The following is a 23,914-nucleotide window of genomic DNA, read 5'->3' on the forward strand; positions in this document are numbered from 1 at the left end:
GGTAATATGGGCTCTAAAGAACTTGAACTTTGATTGGGATGTAGCCGCAAACTTGAAGGTTGCACATTTGAATGAATTGGATGAGTTCCGATACCATGCTTATGCAAGTTCGTCCTTGTAAAAAGAAAAGATGAAATATCCTCATGACAAATACATTTGGAACAAAGAATTCAAGGTGGGTGATCTTGTATTGTTGTTCAACTCAAGGTTGAGGATGTTTCCCGGGAAGCTAAAATCCAAGTGGAGTGGTCCTTTTGAAATTGTTGGTGTGACACCTTTTGGTGCATTAGACTTAAAGAACAAAAACAATGAAGTATTCTGAGTCAATGATCACCGGGTCAAGAATTATTTGGGTAAGGTTAGAGATTGCCACGTGGTGGTAGTCATTCATATCACTTGAGGGTATTTTGCATCGTGCCGCGACGTTAAATCAGGCGCTTCTGGGGAGGCAACCCATGTTCTTTTCCTTTTTCTTTTGTAGTTAGGTGTTATTTGTGTTCTAACTTGATTTGAAGTGTGCTATAGGAATGAGTGTGACTTACAAGAAAGGTGGACAAAAGTATGGCTAAGTGTTCAAGATAGTGCGGACCACACTTTATTTGTGCGGATCGCACATTTCTATGTGCCATAGCAGAAGAGCATTGCGGCCGCACATTTATTTTGCGGACCACAGATTTGAAATGTCAAAATACCAACTCTCTGAAGTCTGAGCTTGTCAATGTGGAGGTCGATCTGCGACCGCACGTGTAATCTGCTGCTGCACCTGAAAATGTGCGAACCACATATTGAGTTTTGAGACGAGGCCACCCAGGTGAAAGAGTGTGACCGCACTCGCCTTTTTTCCCCCTTCTCAAATAGTTGGTATAAATAGAATAGTAGACCTCATTTTACACGTTTCCTTCTCTGAAAAAAATATTGTTGCTCTGTTGATTTTCTTGGAAGATTTTAACTAGCCTCACCCATAACCACCTTGATCATCCACTCATTGTACTCACTCTATCTGGTATGCTTCAATTTCATGTTAAATTTTTGTGTTAGTATAATTTTTTTTATTTTTAGTTCTATTTAGGCCATCTGTACCCTAAGTAGAAAAGATTGGTCTATTCACAACTTTTGAAATCTGTGTCCGCACTTGAATTTGTGTGGTCCGCAGATGTTGAATTTTGGCAGCTCAGTGAAGAAGGAATCTGCGGTCGCAAGTTAAAATGTCTGGATCGCAGATTTCCCTCTATGGCCGAAGATTAGCCACTTCTCTGTCATCAGAGAGTCAACATATTTTAGAGTCAAAAGTGCGGCCGCAAGGTAAAATATGCGAACCGCACTTCCTTTTTGTGGCCGCACAATAGAATTATGCGGACCGCGACTCTCTTCTGCGGTCGCACATCAAAAATGTGGTACTGCAGATCCATTTACCTGCAGACATGTATTGCATGCATAACCCCACTGTGTCTAATTGTCGCTCCCTTGCCTACAATAGTCTTGAATGTGTTGAACAATGGATTGCAACTAACAATCTTCTTTTCTTTGATACAAATAATGGTTCGATCAAGAGGTCGAGACGACACTTCAAAAGGAAGAGGTGAATCTTAACGGGGTCGAGGTAGAAATACCTTACCCCTTGGCCAGCCTAAGATAATCAGGAAGAAAACCACAGCCGATACAGGGAGAGGTGCAGACCTCTCCGAGTCTAGCTCTTATGTCCCGTCTAGGGAGGTGTCAGAGGGCAACTCGGCCTCTGTTCAGGAGGAGCACACAGCCACATAGTCGAGGCAACATGGGAGATACCAGTTCAGGGGTGAGCCTTCTTCATCTCACAACACCTCCGAGGGCTCAGAGAGTGCTAGCCAGGCTTCTGAACCATAAGCTATACCAGTCCCAGAGGCACAGCCTATACATGAGATTCCTGATGATGGTAGATATGGAGATGGTAAAGCTACAGGTCTGGAGAGATCAAAGAAGAAGGAGGTCTGAGAGGATAGATTTGTTAGCTTGGCCGCCTTCACTAGTTTTCGTATGTGGTGGCCAGTGAGATCGTTGACCCTTGAGAGACAGTTTTTTTTGATAGATTTGGAGACATACAACCTGGCGATCTTAAGGCAATTCAGAGCACAAAAGGGTTGGATGTGTTCCACTGAGAGAGTGGAGGATGCCAAAGAATACCTCATCTGAGAGTTCTATGCCAATGTTGCCCATATAAATAAAGGGACGAAGGTGACCAAAGTGAGCAACCTCAAGGTGAGGTTTGATCAGCATACGCTAAACGCATATTTGGGCTTCGAGGATGTTGAGCCAAAGGAGTATCTGGAAAAATGCACAATAAAGGAAGAAGTCTGACCATGGCTGGCTGAGATCTTAGCAACACCAGAGCCACCACCACCATGGATTATCGATAGGGTTCCCATTCAGCGGAGCACTTTGAGTTTTGAGGCAAATGGGTGACAGACTTTTGTTTATAGCAGATTGGATCCATGTCAGGGCGAGACTCACCTTCCTATTCCTCAGGAAGTTCTTGTGGCTTCCATCATGGCCGGGTACCCAATCAATTTGGGTGCTGTGATGTCGGCCAACATTTTCGTGATTGCACGGCAGGATAGCTCGGCATACCCTTATCCCAACACTATCATAGAGTACCTCACTAATGCAAAGGTAGAGCTAAGAGATTTTGACACCAAGGTGAAGTCGAAGAAGCCATCCGACTGGTATTCACTGATGGATGCGAGCAACCTAAAGAAGAAAGTCCAGCCTTCGACCACTACATGCCAGTCTGATGAGCCAACAGTGGTAGCCTCTGAGACAGCTGATCTTCCATCCACCTCTGTTGAGCCTTCTACCAATCTCACTTCTATGCCTCCGCCATCATCCTCAGCTCCTACCACAGCCCTTAGAGCAGCTCTAAAGCCAGTGCCCGTGCCCACAATTCCACTATCTGCTCTGCGAGTCTACTAGACATTGGCGAATCTCAACAACTGGATGCAGATAGCTACTTCTAAGCTATCCGACTTGTCTAGTACTGTTGTAGAGTAGTCCACTACTCAGGAACCATATGCTCCTTCTGACATTGATGAGATGCTGAAGAAGATTCTAGAGAACCAGAAGACGATCATGGACATCTTAGTACAGCATAGGTCAGTTATTGAGGAGCTGGGAAAGGAAGTGAAGATTATGAGAAAGTCCCAAGCAAGCAATAAATCAGTGGACAAGCTCCGAAAGGAGGTGACTAGACTTGCCACAGCTGGAGACCTGCCTTTTGATATGTTGCTTGACCCGCACCAGTCCACCCCAGATCCTTCAGTACCATCTGTACCGGTAACACCAGCTGGCTAGTCTGAGGAGCCAGACCTTGCTGATGACACTACTGAGGTAGTACGTGCGATGTTTGACAACCCAGCCACGCCTAGATTTGATGATGATGAGATACATTTGGCTGATCCTGAGGGAGATGATATTGCTGGGGACACTGAGATGTCCAAGGATCCTTAGGGAGTTTTCTTCACCCTCTCTTCTTTTACTCTTATTTTGCTAAGCATTAGGGACAATGGTTACTTTTATTTGGGGTGGGGGGAGGGGGGAGGGGTGGAGTCACGTTGGATACATTGACACACTTGGGATACATTTGGTCTGTAATAATTTGATGATTCTCTCTCTTTTCTTATTTATATTTATCTATCTTCTCTCTCTTTTCTTATGTATATTTATCTATCTTTAGTAGTTATTGCTCATTAGCTTCTTTATTTTTTCCATATTAGTTCTTGTTTTGTTAAGTAGCTTCTTTTTTTTATGCTTTCGTAGATAATAAGCCTTTGGTTTTCTTAAAACCATAGTTCTTTCCAAAGGTAGTTTTTGTGTGAACCAGGTGACTCATCCCAATGATGGATGGCATGACAACCTTCTTAAGGGAATGAGTCAGTTTTTTGTATTTAGGTAATAAATGCAGTAGAAGTAGTAGTAGCAGCAGTAGCAGCAGCAGCAGTAGTAGTAGTAGTAGTAGTAGTAGTAGTAGTAGTAGTAGTAGTAGTAGTAGTAGTAGTAGTAGTAGTAGTAGTAGTAATGAATAAAAAGGCCTAATCAAGTCATTCTCGAAGAGTTAATCATGCTTTATTTGGTACCAACACACTTAACTACGTGCTTATAGTTAGAGACAGGGTTTCTGAAAGAAATAACTCTAGTTAGTGATTTTGTGACTCTTGAGTTGACTTTGGTGATCATCGAGTGATTTATTGGACCACAGTCATCTTTAAACTTGAATGTGGTTGTTGTAGGCTCTTGACTCTGTCTTCCTTTACAATCTAGTTGCGTGAGGGGTGACATAAATTTTTGCTAGTCCAAGTATCCATACGAATGGTCTAGAACTTGCCCCGAATGTGCTTCAAGGCGAACTCCTAAGTTTTGCTTGGTTTGAGAAGTGATTGTAGGCTTTCCTTGGCCCGTTTAAGCTTTTTATTGCCAACCAATGTCGTTATCCCTAGTCATCCCATTTGAGCCTCTAAATTTTCTCATTTGATAACCATGTTATAAGCCTTTACCTATTTTGTTGTGTCCCTCTCTTAGCACCCGGACTTTCCTTAACACTCTTGTGAAAGAAATGGCTTAAAGCATGAATTTGGGGGAGAGATGAGGAATTTGAAAAAGGTATCAAGGAACAAAAAGAGAAAATAAATGATCTTTGTAAAAAGAGAAGGCAAGAAAAGAAAAGAACAAAAAGAAAAATGCAAAAAGAGAATAAGTGGAAGGGTTGATGGATTAAAAAAGAGGTAATGATCCCTAACATGTGCATCAAAAGGGAGAAAAAGAATGAAATGAACAAGAAAGAGTGATGTCAAGTTTCTCTAGCCCTCAATGAAAAGAAAATGCCTCTAAGAGTTGGTAATTATGAGCTGAGAAATGAAATTGTAGAGTACTTAAGGAAAGGGGTAACCACTTACTCATATGGTATCCTACCCTAATCCAAAAGCCTTCATTACAACCCGAAAGAAGTCCTACATGATTTCGAACCGAGTGAGCTTACATTAGTGGTGATCTACGTGAGGGGAAAGCTTATGGTACTTGAAGCGGTACTTGTGACATTTTCTTGTGAGAGAAGAGTGAACCTTTCATGAATCCTAAGATTGAGTGCTTATTTTTTAAGTGAGATTGGAAAATGGAAGGTTGAGGAGGAAGAGTTTGGCGTCCACCATGACCTATACGATAGAACAAGAGTCCATGACGAGTAAAGACAATTCTTGAAGCTCAAATGTCACATTAAAACTATATGTGCATGAATATTTGACTTATCACCTTGTTGATAATGCATCAGTAGTGTGGGTAATTATTGGTCCCCAACTGATGTATAAATGGCTCACCATTCACTTGCTTAAATGACCTTTAGCTTTGAGGAGGTGGGAACTAATTTATTTGCTTGAGGACAAGAAAAATCTTAAGTTTGGGGGAGTTGATAAGTATGGATTTTGACCACTTATTAGCACGTTTTTGCTTCTATTTTAGTCCAAAAGTATTGATTTACGTTCCCAACACTAATGAAAGTGTGCAAATTGCAGGAATGTTGGAAATTTGGGCTCCCGTGATGAAATTTGACTCAAAAAGGAGTGTTCCGACTCACAAGGCAAGAAGGAGCACAGGACATAAGAAGTGTGGTCCGTAGAGGTATTTCTGCGGCCGCAGAAGAAAGTGCAGACCGCAGAATTCCCTCTACAGCCGTAAAACAAGTGGAAAAGCCAGCAAACTTTAAGCTGATGTGGGGACGGCACATGAATTGTACGGCTACAAAACAAGGTCTGCACTGACAAAGAATTCAAAGTTCAGAGAGTATGCAATTGACCAAGACTTGAAGCCTTGCCTGAAGAGCGGACTGCACAAGAATTGTGCGGCCATAGAGGATGCATTGCAGCCGCAAATCAAATTATGCAGCTGTAGAATCCTAGTCCCTGCAAGCTGAAGCAATCTGCGGACCGCACATAAAATTGTGTAGCCGCAGAACCTCCCGAGGAGCATTTTTGTCAGCGAATTTGGGCCACTATAAATAGATGAGAATCACATTTTTAGGTCAAGTTTCGAAGTTTGAGTTGTTGTAGCCGTTGTATTTTGCTATTTTAGGAAGTTTTTGACTATTTTGGGATTTAAACATCATATTTTATCATTTTAATCTTAGATTATGAGTTTAATTCGTATTTCTTCATTGTTTTCTTCATTTTTCACTATGAGTAGCTAGACTCTTACTAGGGTTGCAACCCAACCCTAGTGTGTAAACCTTATGGGCATTTAATTTAATACTTTTTTATGATTGGGTGTTGATTATTTAGCCTTGTTTATGCTTTAATTTTAGAATTAATGGTTTCAAACGTTGATTCATGCCTTTTTGACTTGGTCTTTACTTGAGAAAGAGGGACCTAGTCTAGAATAACTTGACTAACAAGAAATTGGGCTAATTAAGGGGTTTGATTAGCCTAATTAAAGGGTTTGAACTAGAGATAGTAAGAACCCGAGTTGATCTCATATAAACTCATATCAACTATTTAGCTTGATACCCATTTGGGCTCGAGAAAGCCAAATTGGGCAAAATCACTCTATGATCAAGAGGTATTTAGTGGGTAACTTAGAGTTGAGAGCTATAATACACCCCGATCAATAAAATAAGTATTAAAGTACTTAACTCATTAGGCAAACACCTAGGTTAAGGTCACATCCCTAGGCTTTTTAATCAATTAGAAAAACAACAAAAACAATCATTAGCTTTCTAGTTTCTTCTCGTTAGCATATAATTGTTAGAGTTAATTTAGAAGTAGAAATCAAAACCCTTTGTTTGGAAGTGCAATCTAGTTGTTCCATTTTATCTCGTCAAGTGTATACCCAAAACACCCATATTAAACTCCGTGTGGAAATCGACCCCGACTCTTGTTGGGTATTATTCTTCTAACGACCGTTTCCACTCATTATTGAGTACGGATTGGACGTGGATCAGTGAGATGTCTGCATATTTGAGACTTGAGCGTATTGATGATTGATGTGGGTCATAGAGCCACATTGACATGGATACTTATATCGGATTGCACGTCGCAACATTTATATTGATATTAAGGTGACGTGTATGCCAGGCCCCACATTGGGCTAAGCTGCACTGATTTGAGGTTACGCATGCACTAGGCCCCACTATTTGGGCTATGTGATTATGATTAGAGCTTGAGTAGGATCCGCCCCTACGGGGTCTGACATGCCAGCTTTGGGTGCAGACGCAGTGTTATATACATGTGCTCTATGATAGGTAGTTATGTCAGGCACCCGTACAGTGCTAAGTGTATTTTTTTTTATGGAACCATGGTGATGAAGCGAGGAATTTGAGCCAGGCACCTGGAGTGTGCTAAGATTGTGTGTACTTGATGATTTTTCTGTGAAACTGAGTTCTTGACATGTAGTCATAGATATGTACCTCCCTCATGCTAGACAGTGGCATGACAATTGATTACTTGACATGCATATCTGACATGTAGGCATATAGACTTGCCTTCCTCATGCTAGACAGTGACATGACATCTGATCACTTGACATGTATATTTGACATGTAGGCATAGAGATGCATTTTTCTCATGCTAACTGGTAAATAAAAAGTCTTATCTGATATTGTAAATTGGGAAAAACATAGTTCTTTTGATAAACTCATATTTAATTGACTTCAGCGATAAGATTTAGACTTGGACTGTTATACTTGAAAAGCATGTCTACTTTCCCGTATCTGTGAACGAGCTAAGCATTGCATCTCCTAAGTTATATATACCTTTATTGTCTTCAGTATACTCTTATAAACTGTTATTGGCTATTGATATTGGTCACTGGCCTTCTTTCGTTCTCGTCACTACTTTCAACCTAAGGTTAGGTTTATTACTTATTGAGTACATTGGGTCGGTTGTACTCATACTACACTTCTGCACCTTGCGTGCAGATGCTGGAGCTGATGTTGCTGTGTATGGCAGGAGATGGCATTAAAGATGTACCTGCGTTCCGGATATAGCTGTCACTTGTCCTTGGTAGCTTTAGATTTGCAAATATGTTTATGTATATTTTGAATAGATGATGTATTTATTTCGTACCAACTTTGTAAATTCTAAGTCTAAGAAGCTCACGACTTGTACTACCACTCCTTGGGAGTTGTATAGAAATTCAGTTATTTTACTCATTTAATCTTACTATTCTCATATGAGTTGTGTTAAATGTTACTTGGCTTACCTAGCGGGTTGGATTAGGTGTCATCGCGACTAGTTGGATTTTGGGTCGTGACAAAGAATAAATACGAAATCATGAAATACTAATTACTACCTCAAATAGAATATATGTGACCAATATCAGGTGTGAATGTCAAAGTTCAAATCACGAAATGCATATATGCATTGACTCCCTAATGAATATTAAGCACGATTCTACCAAGGCGAATGACCCGATCCCATAAGAATAGTGCTACATAATACTGCCGAGGTTTTACGGTCCGATCCATAAGTGTATCTCATAATGCTTCCGAGGGGAACGACCCGCTCCCATAAGAATATTTCATAATACTTCTAAGGTGAACGACCTGATCCTATAAGAATAATGAGACTTTTAACGGGTTACTAGCCCAACTCGCAAAGCTATGTACGAGTTTAATTAATCACGAAACTACCAATCAAATAAACACAACACGAGAATATGGCAGCAAGAGAAAGCATAACTATACCGATAATCAAGTATCCCGCCAGAACTTCGAGTAATAAGGCTCGATCGACTACGTAAGTTCTAGTCTCAAGCTCAATCATGAATTCAATTATTTAAACAGGCAAGATTTAATTCAAGTAGTATAGTTAAGTCATGATGTAAGTCTAAGTCTACCTGGACATAATCAATAATCTAGCTTACGCACAGACGCTTGTCACCTCGTATGTACTTAGATCCCATAGCTAGCAACACATAGTGAATAGAGTACCTACGGGGATAAATTCCCTCTTACAAGATTAGGAAAGAGACTTATGTTACTTTTAAGTCCAATAATCGGCCCCAACACCTCATTAACACTTCAAATCGATACCGAACAACTCAAAACTAGCCAAAAGAACGTTCAAACTAATTAAAATATACTCCAGAACTGATAATTTAACTATTAGAATCAATTCTCAACCCCACTCGGAAGGCCAACAAAATTCAACCCCGGGCCCACACACTCGGATTCCGAAAATTTTTGAAGATAAATATTACACATAGCATCATGAACTCAAATATATAATTTATTTTTAATTTCATGCCCAATTTTGTGGCCAATTCGCATTTTTACCAATTCTAGATTTTCCAACCAAAAACCTACAATTTTTATTAATTTTCATATTAACATCTACATATAGTCTATATATTTAGCTCACAATAAGTATGAATCACTTACCTTGTGATACTTGGTGAAAGGCTCTTCAAGAAGCCCCCAAATCGCCCAAACCAAGAGAGAATGAGATAAAATGAGCCTAAGTTCCGAAATGAAACCTATAATCTGCCCAGGCCACCTTCATCGTGATCGCGGAAGCACCATCGCAATCGTGAAGGCCACACTGCCACTGCCATGTCCTGCCTCTTCGCGTTCGCGGACACCGAGCCGCGTTCGCGAAGTCCACTACCCCCAAACCCTTCGTGTTCGCGGTCCTACCTACCGCGTTCGCAAAGGCCAAGTCCTGTTAACCTTCCTCCTTTCCTCCTTCGCGATTGCGTAGGCTCCCTCGCATTCGCAAAGAGGAATCATGTCCTCCATCGCTTTTGCATGGACTCCTTCGTATTTGCGAAGAGCAACAGTTGCCATTCTAAAATGTCTTCTTCGGAATCACGGGACCTCCTATGCGATCGTGAAGCATACCAGCACCCGCAAAATCTGCCAATTTCGAACATGCTTCGGGTGATCTGAAACTCACCCGAGCCACCCGGTACCCTGTCCGAATATACCAACAATTCCATAGACATAATCTGTACCTACTTGTGGCCTCGAAATGCATATAATAACATTATAACCAAGAATCGCACCCCAAACCAAACTAATCAATCTTTCTAACTTTTGTGTTCTTTCAAGTAACTCCGAACGAGATGAATCATACTTAGACAACTCGGAATGGAACTAAATTTCACTTACACGTCCAATATGACAATACAACCCTATACTCTAGCTCGAAATACCCAGCGGGATCCGATATCACCATATTTCACTCCTAGTCAAACTTAGCAAAAATTAAAACCTTCAAAATGCCAACTTCCAACAATAAGCATTGAATCGCTCCCAGATTACCCGAAATTTGATCTGAACAAACGCCCTAGTCCAAAATCATCATACGAACCTGTTGGAACCTTCAAATTCTGATTCTAAGATTGCTTACTCAAAGTGTTGACTTAAGTCAAACTTGGTTGAGTTAAGTCAAACTTGGCCACCTTAGGCCGCTTCTATGGAACTAAGTGTTCCGAATGCAACCCGAACTCTTCTAAAATCGAACCAACCGACCCTGCAAGTCATAAAATAGAAAAGCACATAAGGAATGTCTTAAATAGGGGGATGGAGTTCTAGAAAATAAAACAACCGATCGGATCGTAACATTCTCCACCTTTTAAATAAATGTTCGTCCTCAAACGGGTTTAGAATCATACATGAAATGCTGAATAAGTGTGGATATCTGCTCTGCATGTCTTCCTCGGTCTCCCAAGTTGTCTCCTCGACTGGCTAACCTCTCCACTTAACCTTCAATGCTAAAATCTCTATAGACCTCAACTTGTGAACCTGACTCTCAACAATGGTAAATGCTCTTCCTCATAACTCAAGCTCTCATCTATCTGAACTGTGCTATAATCTAACAATTGGGACCTGACAATATGGTACTTTCGGAGCATAGACATGTGGAATACTACATGAACTCCCGATAGTCTAGGAGGCAAAGCAAGCCTATATGCAACCTCACCAACTTGCTCCAAAACCTCAAAAGGACTGAGGAACCTAGGACTCAACTTGATTCTCTTCCCGAATCTCATGATACTTTTCATCGGCGGGACCTTCAAAAGTACCTTATCGCCCACCATTAATGACAAATCACGTGTTTTTTTATCCGTATAACTCCTCTGTTTGGATTCTGTTGTGCAATGACACTCCTGAATCAGCTTTACCTTATCCAAGGTATCTTTTACCATATCAGTACCATACAACCTAACCTCAACGGGATCAAACCAACCAATGAGGGAACGATATCGTTGGTCGTACAAGGCCTCAAATAGAGCCATCTCAATACTAGACTGATAGTTGTTGTTATATACAAACTCGGCCAACGACAAGAATTGGTCCCACTACCCTCCGAAGTTAATCATACATGCCCTGAGCATATCCTTCAGAATTTGAACTGTCCGCTCCAACTGTCCTTCGGTCTGCGGATGAAAGGTTGTACTAAGCTCTACCCAGGTACCCAACTCACTATGTACTACTCTCCAAAAATGCGAAGTGAGCTGAGTGCATCGATATGAAATAACAAAAATAGGCACGATGTGCAACCAGACGATCTCCTGAATATAAATCTGGGCCAACCTCTCCAAAGTTTATGCAGTCATTACCGGAATAAAGTGTGCAGACTCGGTTAGTCTATCAGCAATGACCCAAATAACATCAAATTTCCTCAACGTCCGCGGCAAACCAACCACGAAATCCATAGTGTCGCGCTCACATTTTCACTCTGGTATAACCATCTGCTGAAGTAAATCACCTGTCCTCTGGTGCTCATACTTAACCTGCTGGCAATTCATACACCTCGATACATACTCAACTATGCCCTTCTTCATCTGTCGCTACTAGTAATGCAGCCCCAGCTTACAATACATCTTCATGGCACCTGGATGAATGGAATAATGTGAAATGTATTCCTCCTCTAGAATCAACTCCCTCAAGACATCAGCATTAGGAAAACATAAGCAACCCCAGAGTCGCATCATACTGATGTGCCTTAATCCACTCTAATAAAGAATATTGAGCCATAACATATGCTAGAACGAGGCTGGGCTCTAAAACATCCAACCTCACAAGTCGGTTAGCTAAGGATTGAATGTCCAAAGTCAATGGCCTCTCCTTTACTAGAATAAATGCCAAACTACCCATACTTTCAGCCTTTCTACTCAAGGAATCCGCGACCATATTCACCTTACCCGGATGATAAAGAATAATGATATCATAGTCCTTCAGTAAATCAAGCCACATGCGCTGCCTCAGATTAAGATCCTTATGCTATAACAGATATTGCAAACTGCGGTGATCGGTGTAGACCTCACACGACACTACATAAAGATAATGCCTCCAAATCTTAAGAGCATAAACTATCGCAGCCAACTCCAAGTTGTGCACAGGGTAATTCTTCCTGTGGGGCTTTAATCGATGAGAAGCATAAGCAATCACTTACCCCTCCTTCATTAATACACAACCCAACCCAATGCATGAAGTGTCATAATACACAGTGTACATCGCTGAACCAAAAGGCAAAACCAATACTGGTGTTTTAGTTAATGCAGTCTTGAGCTTCTAAAAGCTCGCCTCGCAAACATCGGATCACTTGAAATGAATACCTTTCTGATCAATCTAGTCAAATGAGCTGAAATAGATGAGAAGCCCTCAACAAACTGTCGATAATAACTTGTTAGCCCCAAGAAACTCCTGATCTCAGTAGTTGTGGTAGGACGAGGCCAACTCTGGACTGCCTCAATCTTCCTAGGATCCACCTTAATGCCCTCACCTGATACAATATGCCCCAAGAAAGCCACATAATCTAATCAGAACTCGCACTACCCTCAAATGTTGCTTGTGCTACTCCACGCTACGCGAGTAGATAATATGTCATCAATGAAGATAATAACAAATAATCCTATTTATGTCCTGAACACCCAATTCATCAAATCCATAAATGTTGCCAGGGTATTAGTCAAGCCGAATGACATCACTAGAAACTCATAGTGCTCATACCTAGTTCGAAAAGCCATCTTTTGAACATCTGAAGCATAAACCCTCAACTGATGATATCCAGATCTCAAGTCAATCTTCCAGAACACTCTAGCACCCCCAAGATGAACAAATAAGTCATCAATATATGGCAATGGATACTTGTTCTTGATGGTGACCTTGTTCAGCTGGCGGTAATAAATGCACACCCTCATACTTCATCATTCTTCTTCTTAAATAACACTGGTGCGCCCCAAGGCAACACACTTTGCCTGATAAATCCCTTCTCGAGAAACTCTTGAAGCTGCTCCTTCAACTCTCTTAACTCCACATGAGCCGTATGATAAGGCGGAATAGATATAAGCTGGGTGTCTGCGCAAAATCAATGCCAAAATTAATATCACGATCCGGTTGCATACCTGGTTAGTCAGCAGAAAATACATCCAAAAACTCCCACACCACAGGCACTGAATCAATCATGGGAGTCTCCACACCACTATCTCGAACAAAGGACAATAGGCCAAAAAACCCTTCTCAATCATATGTTGAGCCTTCAAAAAAGAAATAACATGACTGGATGCACTACTAGATGAACTTCTCCACTCCAACCTAGACAACTTTGGCATCGCCAAGGTAATAGTCTTGGTATGGCATGATGTGGATACAACTAATCCATGCCAAGGATAACCTCGAAGTAAATCATATAGAGCAATAGAATATTAACTCTAGTCTCATACACATAGAAAGTCACCACACAAGACCGGTAAACCTGATCCACAATAACATAATCAACTATCGGCATGGACACATACACAGGAACACCCAAAGACTCATTGAGATACATCCAGATAAGGATAAAAAATAGAAGATACATAGGAATAGTTAGACCCTAGATCAAATATCACTAATGCATCTCTACGACAGACGAAAATAATACATACGATCACGGCATCAGAGGCTACTGCCTCTAGCCTAGATGGAAAGGCATAGAATCTAACTGGAGCGCCACCTGACCGACCTCCACCTCTAGGGAAACCCATACCCACCTTCCCTCTGCCTTTGATCGGCCAGATAGGCGGTGCAGCACCTGGTGCGGTAATCATGGGATCATGGCCCTACTGCATTGCTTTGCCCTGAAGTCTGGGACAAAACCTCTTCACGTGACCAAGCTCCCCACACTCGAAATAACCTCTAGGTATGGTAAAGTGGTGACTCTGTATCTAGTCTTGATAGCCTGAGTGCCCACTAGAGGAACCCTTAATGACAGGTCAACGATAGGTACTCTCTGAAAGGGCGTTAAAGTAAGGTCGTGTTGGAGCACCCCGAACAGATTGTGGTGCTGAATACATGGGCCTGCTAGGATGGCCCCTCCCGAATTGATCTCTACCCCCATAATGGGTGCCACTGAACCCTCCAAAATCCCGAGTTCGTTTGTCCCTCGATGTGGCCTCTCTAATCTGACCTCGAATATGCTCGATCCTCCGAGCTATCTCCACAACCTGATGGAAATATGTCCCCGACTCTGCCACTCGGGACATAGTAACATATATCCCATAGTATAGGCCCGCAATAAACCTATGCACCCTCGTTGCCTCTGTAAGAAGTAATATGACTACATGACAAGATAGTTCAGTGAACCTAGCCTCATAATCGATCACAGACATTTGACCCTGCTGGAGTCGCTCGAACTGATCCCATAATGCCATTCTTTGGGGTAATGGAATATACTTCTCCAAGAAGCGGTGCGTGAACTGATCCCAAGTCAAGGGAGGTGAACCTACTGGCCTACCCAGAAGATAAGACCGCCACCATCTACGGGATTTCCCCTCTAGCTGAAAAGTGGTGAAGTCTATCCCATTGGACTCTACTAGTTCCAAATTATGCACCCTTTGCTTGCAATGGTCAATAAAATCATGTGGGTCCTCTGACGAATCACCACTAAAGTAGGGAGGACGAAGCCTAGTAAACATGTCCAGTCGCTTCTGCTCCTCGATGGTTGCAGTCGGTCTGGTCTCTGCTCTAGCCACTACAATCGGCTGAACTCCGCCTGCAGGTAGTACCTTTGGGGTCTGATAAGTAGCAGCAGCATGCCTTGGTGCATGAGCAGTATGGGTCTGATTTCCCCATCCATACTGAGATATGGTCAGGTCTACTGGAAATAGTCTGGTCCAAGTCATAGATTCCATAAGGTGCAACATGCAGCCCATGACCTCCTAGAACCCTGACGTGGTCATGAACTCTGTCGGGGCCTGCTCAACTATAGGTATCTCATACTGCTCCTCAATAATAGGATCCACCACCGGATCCATTGGTGGTGATTCTGGGGCTACTCTGGGATGCCCTCGTCCCCCAACTTGGGCTCTAGCCCTCCCTCGGCCTCTTCCTCTACCTCTGACGACCGGGGGTGCATCCCCTTTGCCACTGGCTGACGCCATCACATGCATTCTCACCATCTGTGAGAGAATAAGAGAAAGATTTAGACTTATAACAACATCGACAACACAATAGAAAATGAAGAAAGAGAAGTTTCCTAATATCCTATAGCTTCTCAAAGATAAGTACAGACGTCTCCGCAATGATCTGCAAGGCTCTATTAGGTCTGCTCATGACTCGTGAAATCTATGTGAACCTAGTGCTCTGATACCAAGCTGTCACGGCTTAATTTCCACCTTAGGCCGTGATGGCGTCCAATGTTGTTATTAGGCAAGCCAACAACAAATCATCATCATAATCGATTGTTCATAACACTTTTTAAATCAAGTAATGGAAATAAATAAGCGGAAAAAGATTTAGAAACCATGGTAAAATACCATCATCTTCACCGAGTTACGAAATATGAACAAAACATAAAGCTGAATGATATAACAACAAATACAACTATGAAAATCTGCTAAAAATTCTTAAAACCCGGGGTCACAAGTGCACGAACATATAATAAAAAATACAAAACTACTACAACTACTGTCTGGAATGAAAGTAGACAGAATACAATAAATATAGGGGAATGAGACTACGGGTGTTGGGGGTCGAACCATAGAAAGCATCTTACCACCAAGTCTCCGAGCTAGTACGCCTACGCGTCTGAGTGACCACCAGATGTACCTGTCTTAGTACCTACACCATTAGTGAAAAAGTGTAGTATGTGTACATAAATCAATGCGTACCTAGTAAGTATCTAGTCTAACCTCGAAGAAGTAGTGACGAGGGATCGACATCGACACTTACTAGTGGTCCAAATAATAGTGTACATAAAAGTATACAGGTATGAATCATAGCAAGTAGCAACAAAACAGATAAATACGAATAAAAATAGTGCCTCAAATGGAATATGTGTTTCTCAACAAAATAATAAATATGAAATCATCAAATACCAATCAGTGCCTCAAATGGAATATGTGTGACCAATATCAGGTGCGAATGTCAAAGCTCAAGTCAGGAAATTCATATATGTACTGACTCCCTAACGAATAATATGCATGATTCTGTCGAGGCGAACAACCCAATCCCATAAGAATAGTACTACATGATATTGTCGAGGTCATGCTGCCCGATCCATAAGTGTATCTCATAATACTACAGAGGTGAATGACCCGTTCCCATAAGAATATTTCATAATACTATCGAGGCGAACGGCCCGATCCCATAAGAATATAATAAGTTTCAACGGGTCACTAGCCCAACTCGCGAAGATACGTGTGAGTTTAAGTAATCACGAAACTACCAATCAAATAAGCACAACACGAGGATATGGAGGCAAGAGAAAGCATAACTCTACCATAATCAAGTATCCCGCCAGAACTTAGAGAAATAAGGCTCGGTCAACTACGTAAGTTCCAGTCTCAATCATGAAGCCAAGTATTTAAACAGGCAAGATTTAATTCAAGTAGTACAGTTGAGGCATGATGTAAGTCTAAGTCTACCGGGACATCATCAAGAATCTAGCTTACGCACGGAAGCACATAGAGAATGGAGTATCTACGGGGATAAATTTGCTCTTGCAAGATTAGACAAGAGACTAACATTGCTTTCAGGTTCAATAATCGGCCCCAACACCTCACTAACACCTCAAATCGATGTCGAGCAACACAAAACTATCCAAAAGAATGTGCAAACTAATCAAAATATACTCAAAAACTCACAATTTAACTATTAGAATCAATTCTCAACCCCACTAGGAAAATCAACAAAACTCAACCCTAGGCCCACACGCCTGGATTTCGGAAATTTTCTAAGATAAATATTACCCAATAGCATTATGAACTCAAATATATAATTTGTTTTCAATTTCATGCCTAATTTCATGGTCAAATCCCATTTTTACTAATTCTAGGTTTCCAACCAATACCCCACGATTTGTACTAATTTCCATGTTGAAATCCACATATAATTTATGTACTTAGCTCACAATAAGTAGGAATCACTTACCTAGTGATATTCGATGAAAATGTCTCTTCAAGAAGTCCCCATATCGCCCAAATCAAGAGAGAATGAGATAAAATGAGCCTAAGTCCCGAAATAAAACTTATAATCTGCTCAGTCCTCCTTCATCGCGATCGCGGAAGCACCCTCACGATCGCGAAGGCCACACTGCCCCTGCCTAGTCCTGCCTCTTCGCGCTCGCGGACACAAGCCACGTTTTTGAAGTCCACTGCTACCCAACCCTTTGCGTTCTCGGTCCCACCTGCCACGTTCGTGAAGGCCAAGTCTTGCCAACATCCCTCCTTTCCTCTTTCGCGTTTGCGTAGGCTCGCTCGCGTTCGCGAAGAGGAGCCAAGTCCCCAATCGCGTTCGTGGGGCCTCCTTCGCGTTCGTGAAGAGCAACAGTTGCCCTTACAAAATTCCTTCTTCGCTATCGCGGGACCTCCTTCGCGAAACACACCAGCACCAGTAAAATCTGCCAATTTCGAACATGCTTCGGGTGGTCCGAAACTCACCCGAGTCACCCGGGACCCCGTCCGAACATACCAACAAGTCCATAAACATAATCCTGACCTACTCGAGGCCTCAAAATACATAAAATAACATCACAACCAAGAATTGCACCCCAAACCAAACTAATCAATCTTCCGAACTTCTGTCTTCTTTCAACTAACTCTGAATGCGGCGAATCATAGTTAGACAACTAGGAATGGAACCAAATTTCACATACAAATCCAATATGACAATACGAACCTCGGAATAGAATACCCAACGGGATCCAATATCACCAAAGTCCACTTCCAGTCAAACTTAGCAAACTATAAAATCTTCAAAATGCCAACTTCCAACAATAAGCACTTAATCGCTTCCGGATCACTCGAAACTTGGTCCGAACATACGCTCAAGTCCAAAATTACCATACGAACCTATTGGAACCTTCAAATTCTGATTCCGAGGTCATTTACTCAAAGTGTTGACTTAAGTTAAACTTTGCCACCTAAGGCTACTTTTATGGAATTAAGTGTTCTGAATGCAACTCGAACCCTTCTAATACCGAACCAACCATCCCGCAAGTCATAAAATAGAAAAACACATACAAAAAGTCTTAAATAGGAGAATGGGATTCTAAAAAATAAAACGACCGATCGGATTGTTACAATGTATGTGGCAAAATATGATTTTTGGTAAGATACTTTTAAAATCGTATAAATTACATAGTTTACGAAATTATTCCTATAATGGATGATTTAAGTTCAAATTGTCAAATGATAAAGTTACCCCGCCACATCTTTTTGACAATTAAATTTTATAAACAAATCACTTTAATTTTTAGAGAAATAAAACCAAAAAAACCAACAATGATTTAGCACCTTATCTTACCACTCCAACAAAGTCTTATGTCCAAAACTTCCGTTCTTGTTATTTCTGTCTCCTTTTCCCTTATTTTTTTGGTTTATCTTTTTCTTTTCGAAATTTATTTTACTGCTTTTAGGTATCATGCGTTTAATTAAAACTAGAGAAAAAGTAAACCACGCAGAATTCTTAGACGTTTCATTTACCTTCATAACCTTTCTTTTATTTATTGACTGTGAATGTCAATTTTTCCAAAATTTTAGATATAATTCATGCCCAAATACAATTTTGCGCTGAAGTTCAACATAGTACCAGAAGATATTCACCATCTGGTGTTTACAATTAAACCAATAAATAAAGACATATGTGCTTTAGCTTGTAACTCTCAAGGTTAAATTATTTGGTTTGATTTAAAAATAATGTTCAGGTTTTCCCAAAGTTGCGGCAAAAGAAGTCATCAAGCTTATGTATGTTTGGACTTTGGACAAAGCTTGGGTTCAGAAACTTGGCTCTCTTCAAAATCAAATTGTCTTAAATCAAGCCCTTGGACATTTGCATGATTACACGAAGCAATGTTTTGCCAACAAAAGCAAGTCTTTATGCAAATTATAGAAAAATCCACTCTGAGAATCTATAAGTAGGAAAGAATTAAACAGAAGTATCACACAACCCGAGTAAAGAACTATTACAAAGAAAGAAGGGGCAGGGGAGAGGGCATGTATACATAGTTATGCTGGATTCTTAAGATTTCAAGCTTCTGTGAATCTAGGAGTTGCATCTCATCTTACAAATATCACTCTATTTACTATAGAGTTTTACTTTTGTACACGGACAGTATATACTGCACACTGCGATAACTTGTCGTGGATTCACGCCTTAAATCGGACAACAATGCATGAGATATCATCTTTACTTTCTCTGGTCAACGCTTCGATGACTAATTGCTTGGCCGCTTTCTGTGGATCCTTAACCTTCTTCGCGATGTCAACTGCCTCTTGATTAGACATTACCTGGAGAATCATCAATTAAAGAAAGGAAAAAGGCGAAGTGCACTGTACAGAGTGCAAGAAGGAAAAGGGACCAAACTGAATGTTGGAGCAAAATGACACCTTCCATAAACCATCGCTTGCAAGGATGAGAAGATCTGTATTTCCATCAACATCGATGTTTTTTACATCAGGATCAGAACGCAGGTGTGATTTCAGGTTCTTGTCTCCAAAAGCACGAGAAACAGCCAGTTGACCATTCACTCTAGCAACATCTCCTGAGATAATATGCATTTTAATGAGCATGTCTCCAACATACGGTAATGGTAAGACACACTCCACGTCTACATCACATCTGCATAATCTAGCACCCCAAGGACAGGTATGTAACTTCTAAATCTAGATAATAGGTTTTTTGGAATGAAAATAGTTCACTGTTTCTGGAAGTAAAATTTGCAACAAGACCCTCAACTTCTTGCATGGAAAAAGATTTTTCTATATAAATTTTTCCCCACCAAATATAAAATTCTTGCCGAGATAAATGAAGGTTAATTTCATGGTAAGGTACTAATAGTCAACAACACATTCAGACACCTTATATATTAAATGTCGAATTGCCGGTCAACAACTATCTAAAAATGGTGTGTATAATTAGCTTAATGTATGGTAGACCACAGTAGCAATGGAGGTAAAACTATATATCAAGAAGAAGCACATCTTTGCAGCATGCTGTTAGTAAGACTGACAACTCTTATTAAATGAAAAATGACATGAAAACATGTGCTTGTGAGGATTTGACGCATAAAATTAAATTTACCTTGGTTAAACTCATCAATCATTTCTATAATTAACACAACTGTTTTCCAAATTCCCCAATAAACTAGTACTTCCTACTGCTGAGGACTGCTTCAAGATACCACAAGTGGAGTCCTTGCCAACAGGATATCTTGACCTAACTAGAGATATCATTAATGGGCTCGTAACTGTAGTATCAGTTGTAAGCCAACCAAGCTGGTTATAAACAAACCTCCAACTTGTTCATGCCCAAAATCAATCTCATCGTTAATGGAAAAGATGGTCGCAACACATGGATCCTAGCTTTTCAAACAGAAATGTTGAACTCTTCTCTGTTAAGCTTTTCCGGTGTTTGTGATCATAAAAAGCTTTACTTACAACAATAATACTACTATGCCTCAATCTCAAACAAGTTGGGGTAGGCTATATGAATCCTCATTGACTATGTTGCTCCATTTAAACTCATCTCAAACTAATAGTATACAAGACAAAAAGTAATAGAAGTTCTCTATATTTTCTACTAACATATAAATCTCTGACATGACTAAAAGACTTCTAAAAGATATAGGATCTAAGTAAATGACTAAAGCACCATCCCAACTAAAAAGCTTTACAAGTTCTACAAAGTTAAAAAAAAAATATTTTCCATAAGATACAATTACACAAAATAAATACAACAATGAAGACACGTTGGACTCCTCGTTGCCCCCAAGAGACATGGGACAAATCTATCGCATAATTTAGCCAGGTGAGAGAAGTTAAAGTAATTCTCACAAGATTTAATTAGAATCAGAGCACATAATATCCCTAACAAAGGGTCTTGTCAACAGACAATATTAAGAATGATTGAAGAGGGGACATACAGGCCTGTGATGTTAGATGAGACGAGATGGGAAAATGATGGAATGAACCAAATATAGGACTTGAAGAAACTATTCATGTCTTCCATTCACAATTCGGTTACAAAACGAACTAAAAAGAGAAGTACTACATTAATAGTAATAAGTCATTAAATGTGGGATAAGCACCTGGCATTTTTGTGACAAAGCCACCTTTGTTTTCGATGCTGCTCCGCTCAGTGTGTGGTTCATGATCAACACTCATCTGCATCGCCTGCCCCCTCCTCGAAAGCACTGCTCTGGAATCACCAACATTTGCTATCCATAGCTTTCGTCCATTTATAAGTATTGCAGTCACTGCAGTTGACCCTCCTTGTCCAAGATCAGGATTATGTGAAAGAATAGCCTCATCTGTTCTCTCATAAGCTTTTAAGATTGAGCTATGAGGGTCGGTCCAAAATTCCTCCTGGAAAATTCAAAAATATGTGGTAAGAGTAACTAAAAGCAACAAATAAAGGTTCGATGGAAGAAACAGAAAACACGAGCATCTGTCATAAGCAGTTAAATATGCTGAGAAAGCTTTTCTGAATCCACAAATCACCTCATTTATGATATTGGAAAACAAATGCTTCTGTAAATAGGAAGCCACATTATCTCCAGAATGCCCATCATAAATAGCAAAAAGTCCAAGTTCCCCTCCGCGCAACTGAGTGAATTTAGCAACATGATAATCCTCCATCGGATGATTTGCTTTCCCCTTAAGGAGGCTGAACCCATACTTTGCAGGCCCGTGATGGCTTCTTCCTTTGCCACATGATGACCGTCCTCCTGCAAGCTAAAGGCAAAAGGAAACTTCAATCTCCTATTGATATGAAGTCAACAATTGTAGAAATCGTGCATTCAAATTCCTAGAAAGAACCGACAGAATCTTATACTATAAAATACGCCAGTATAGAAACATCAGCAGTAATCCCTACAAGGGAGGGGAGGTAATAGCAAAAAATATTCACCATCTTGACTAAAAATGATTTCCTCCCCTCTACCAAAATTGACCTTTTGATGTTAAAATTGCTGACTTTTTGATTGAAACTAATTTCAGTTAACTCAATATTTGAAAAATAATTTGAACTAAAGATTATATTAATAATTTTAGTTATAATGGTTATTTTATTAATTGTTTATTAAACAATGTTAACCAGCATGATCAAAATCATATAATTTACCTCAAAAAATCAAATGGTGTCCAACAAATTTAGAAAATCCAGCCGCTTACAATTCAAATGTTTAAAGGAAGTATATGTCAAAAGTTGGGCGAACCTATAACATCCCTTTGATATTTGAATCATTTTTAAGCCGAATCCCCACACCTGTATTCGTAATCGAATCTTAAAATTTAGATCACGAAGGATCCAACCTCTAGATCCGCACCCGTGTCGGACACACGCACCCGAGTCCAAGCAACATAGTTGAATAAAACTATAGAAACCAAAGGAAAGCAGTGGCTTTCTCCGAGTATGTGACATAATCATCACTTCTACTGTCCCCCCATCCTAGGAATACACATATATAACCTTTGACAAATCTTCTTATTCGTCAACGACAACATTCAACCCACATAATTCAGCTAAAACCATAAAACAATATCATAGAAATGCACAAGCCCCAAAATTTAGTACTAAAACTATTATTATTTTGCACATAAAAAGAAGTCAATCTAAAAAAAAACTACAGGATCATCAGCCTAACCTGAAATATAGCTGAAAAGTAAGCATGAAAGTCAATAGGAGAAAAGATAAGTATATAAAAAACAAAAGGTAAAAGAAGCTGCTTTTAAAGCCTGACCTGAGAGTTTCCAGAATTGAAGCAGCATAAACTATCCATATAAAAGTTATCCCTCTTCAGAGGCCTCCTATAGTAATAAACATCTACTTTTAAATTCTTGAAATTGACAACCTACAGCATCAGAGACAGAATCTTGATCATCAAAGAGGCAAACCCAATAATCAAAACATACCAAAGAATCAGTCTTTTTTCAAAGAATCATAAAAAAATTAGGAGAAACTTCGACTTATGGTACTTACCAAGAGCCCAAGGATTATGATAATAAATGTTGGTATGCCTACCAGTTGACTTTTGCGTTGACCAACTTTTATGATTATACAGAGAAAGAAATGAATTGTTGTGGGGATTTATGGAGTTTGTAAGGTTGTGTTTTTATGTCTGGATTGGATTCCCCGTGCAGGCAAGAATGGCTGACGACAGGCTTTGTGTTTGGGTTTGGGTTTGGGTTTGGCTTTCCCAAATTTGACTTTGTCTTGTGGAGTATGTTTCTTTATTAATGTTTGTCCTATATACTTTTTTTTGGTCGTACATCACTGTTTCTCTAATTCACATAGGTATAATCAATTTCTTTTTAAATTTCAGAACCAAAAAACCCGACTAATCCCTAGCATCCTTTTCTTTTTTATAATTAAAAATTTTATTTACCTTGAAAAAATATTTACATGAAAAAAAAAAAACCTTACAATTGGACATACCCTAACTGTACCTTCTAGTCTCCTACCTCTCCCACCACC

General features: G+C 40.2%; 1 protein-coding gene across 2 annotated transcripts; it reads right to left on the reverse strand.

Moving 5' to 3' along the window:
* Positions 1–19,293: 19,293 nt before the first annotated feature.
* LOC104109607 (probable protein phosphatase 2C 10) lies at positions 19,294–23,655 on the reverse strand. Of its 2 annotated transcripts, none has more exons than XM_009618954.4 (6): positions 23,420–23,655; positions 23,181–23,291; positions 21,940–22,173; positions 21,528–21,804; positions 19,828–19,982; positions 19,294–19,728 (listed from the first exon to the last, which is right to left on the reverse strand). In XM_009618954.4, the coding sequence occupies exons 2-6, from the start codon at positions 23,217–23,219 to the stop codon at positions 19,588–19,590; spliced, it is 846 nt and encodes a 281-aa protein (XP_009617249.1). In that variant the 5' UTR covers positions 23,220–23,291; positions 23,420–23,655; the 3' UTR covers positions 19,294–19,587. The 2 variants fall into 2 exon arrangements, with proteins under 2 accessions (XP_009617249.1, XP_009617250.1); XM_009618955.4 differs by having other exon boundaries at positions 19,627–19,728; positions 19,805–19,982.
* Positions 23,656–23,914: the final 259 nt, after the last annotated feature.

Source organism: Nicotiana tomentosiformis, chromosome 7 (genome assembly GCF_000390325.3).
Source record: "Nicotiana tomentosiformis chromosome 7, ASM39032v3, whole genome shotgun sequence".
Taxonomy (NCBI): domain Eukaryota; kingdom Viridiplantae; phylum Streptophyta; class Magnoliopsida; order Solanales; family Solanaceae; genus Nicotiana; species Nicotiana tomentosiformis.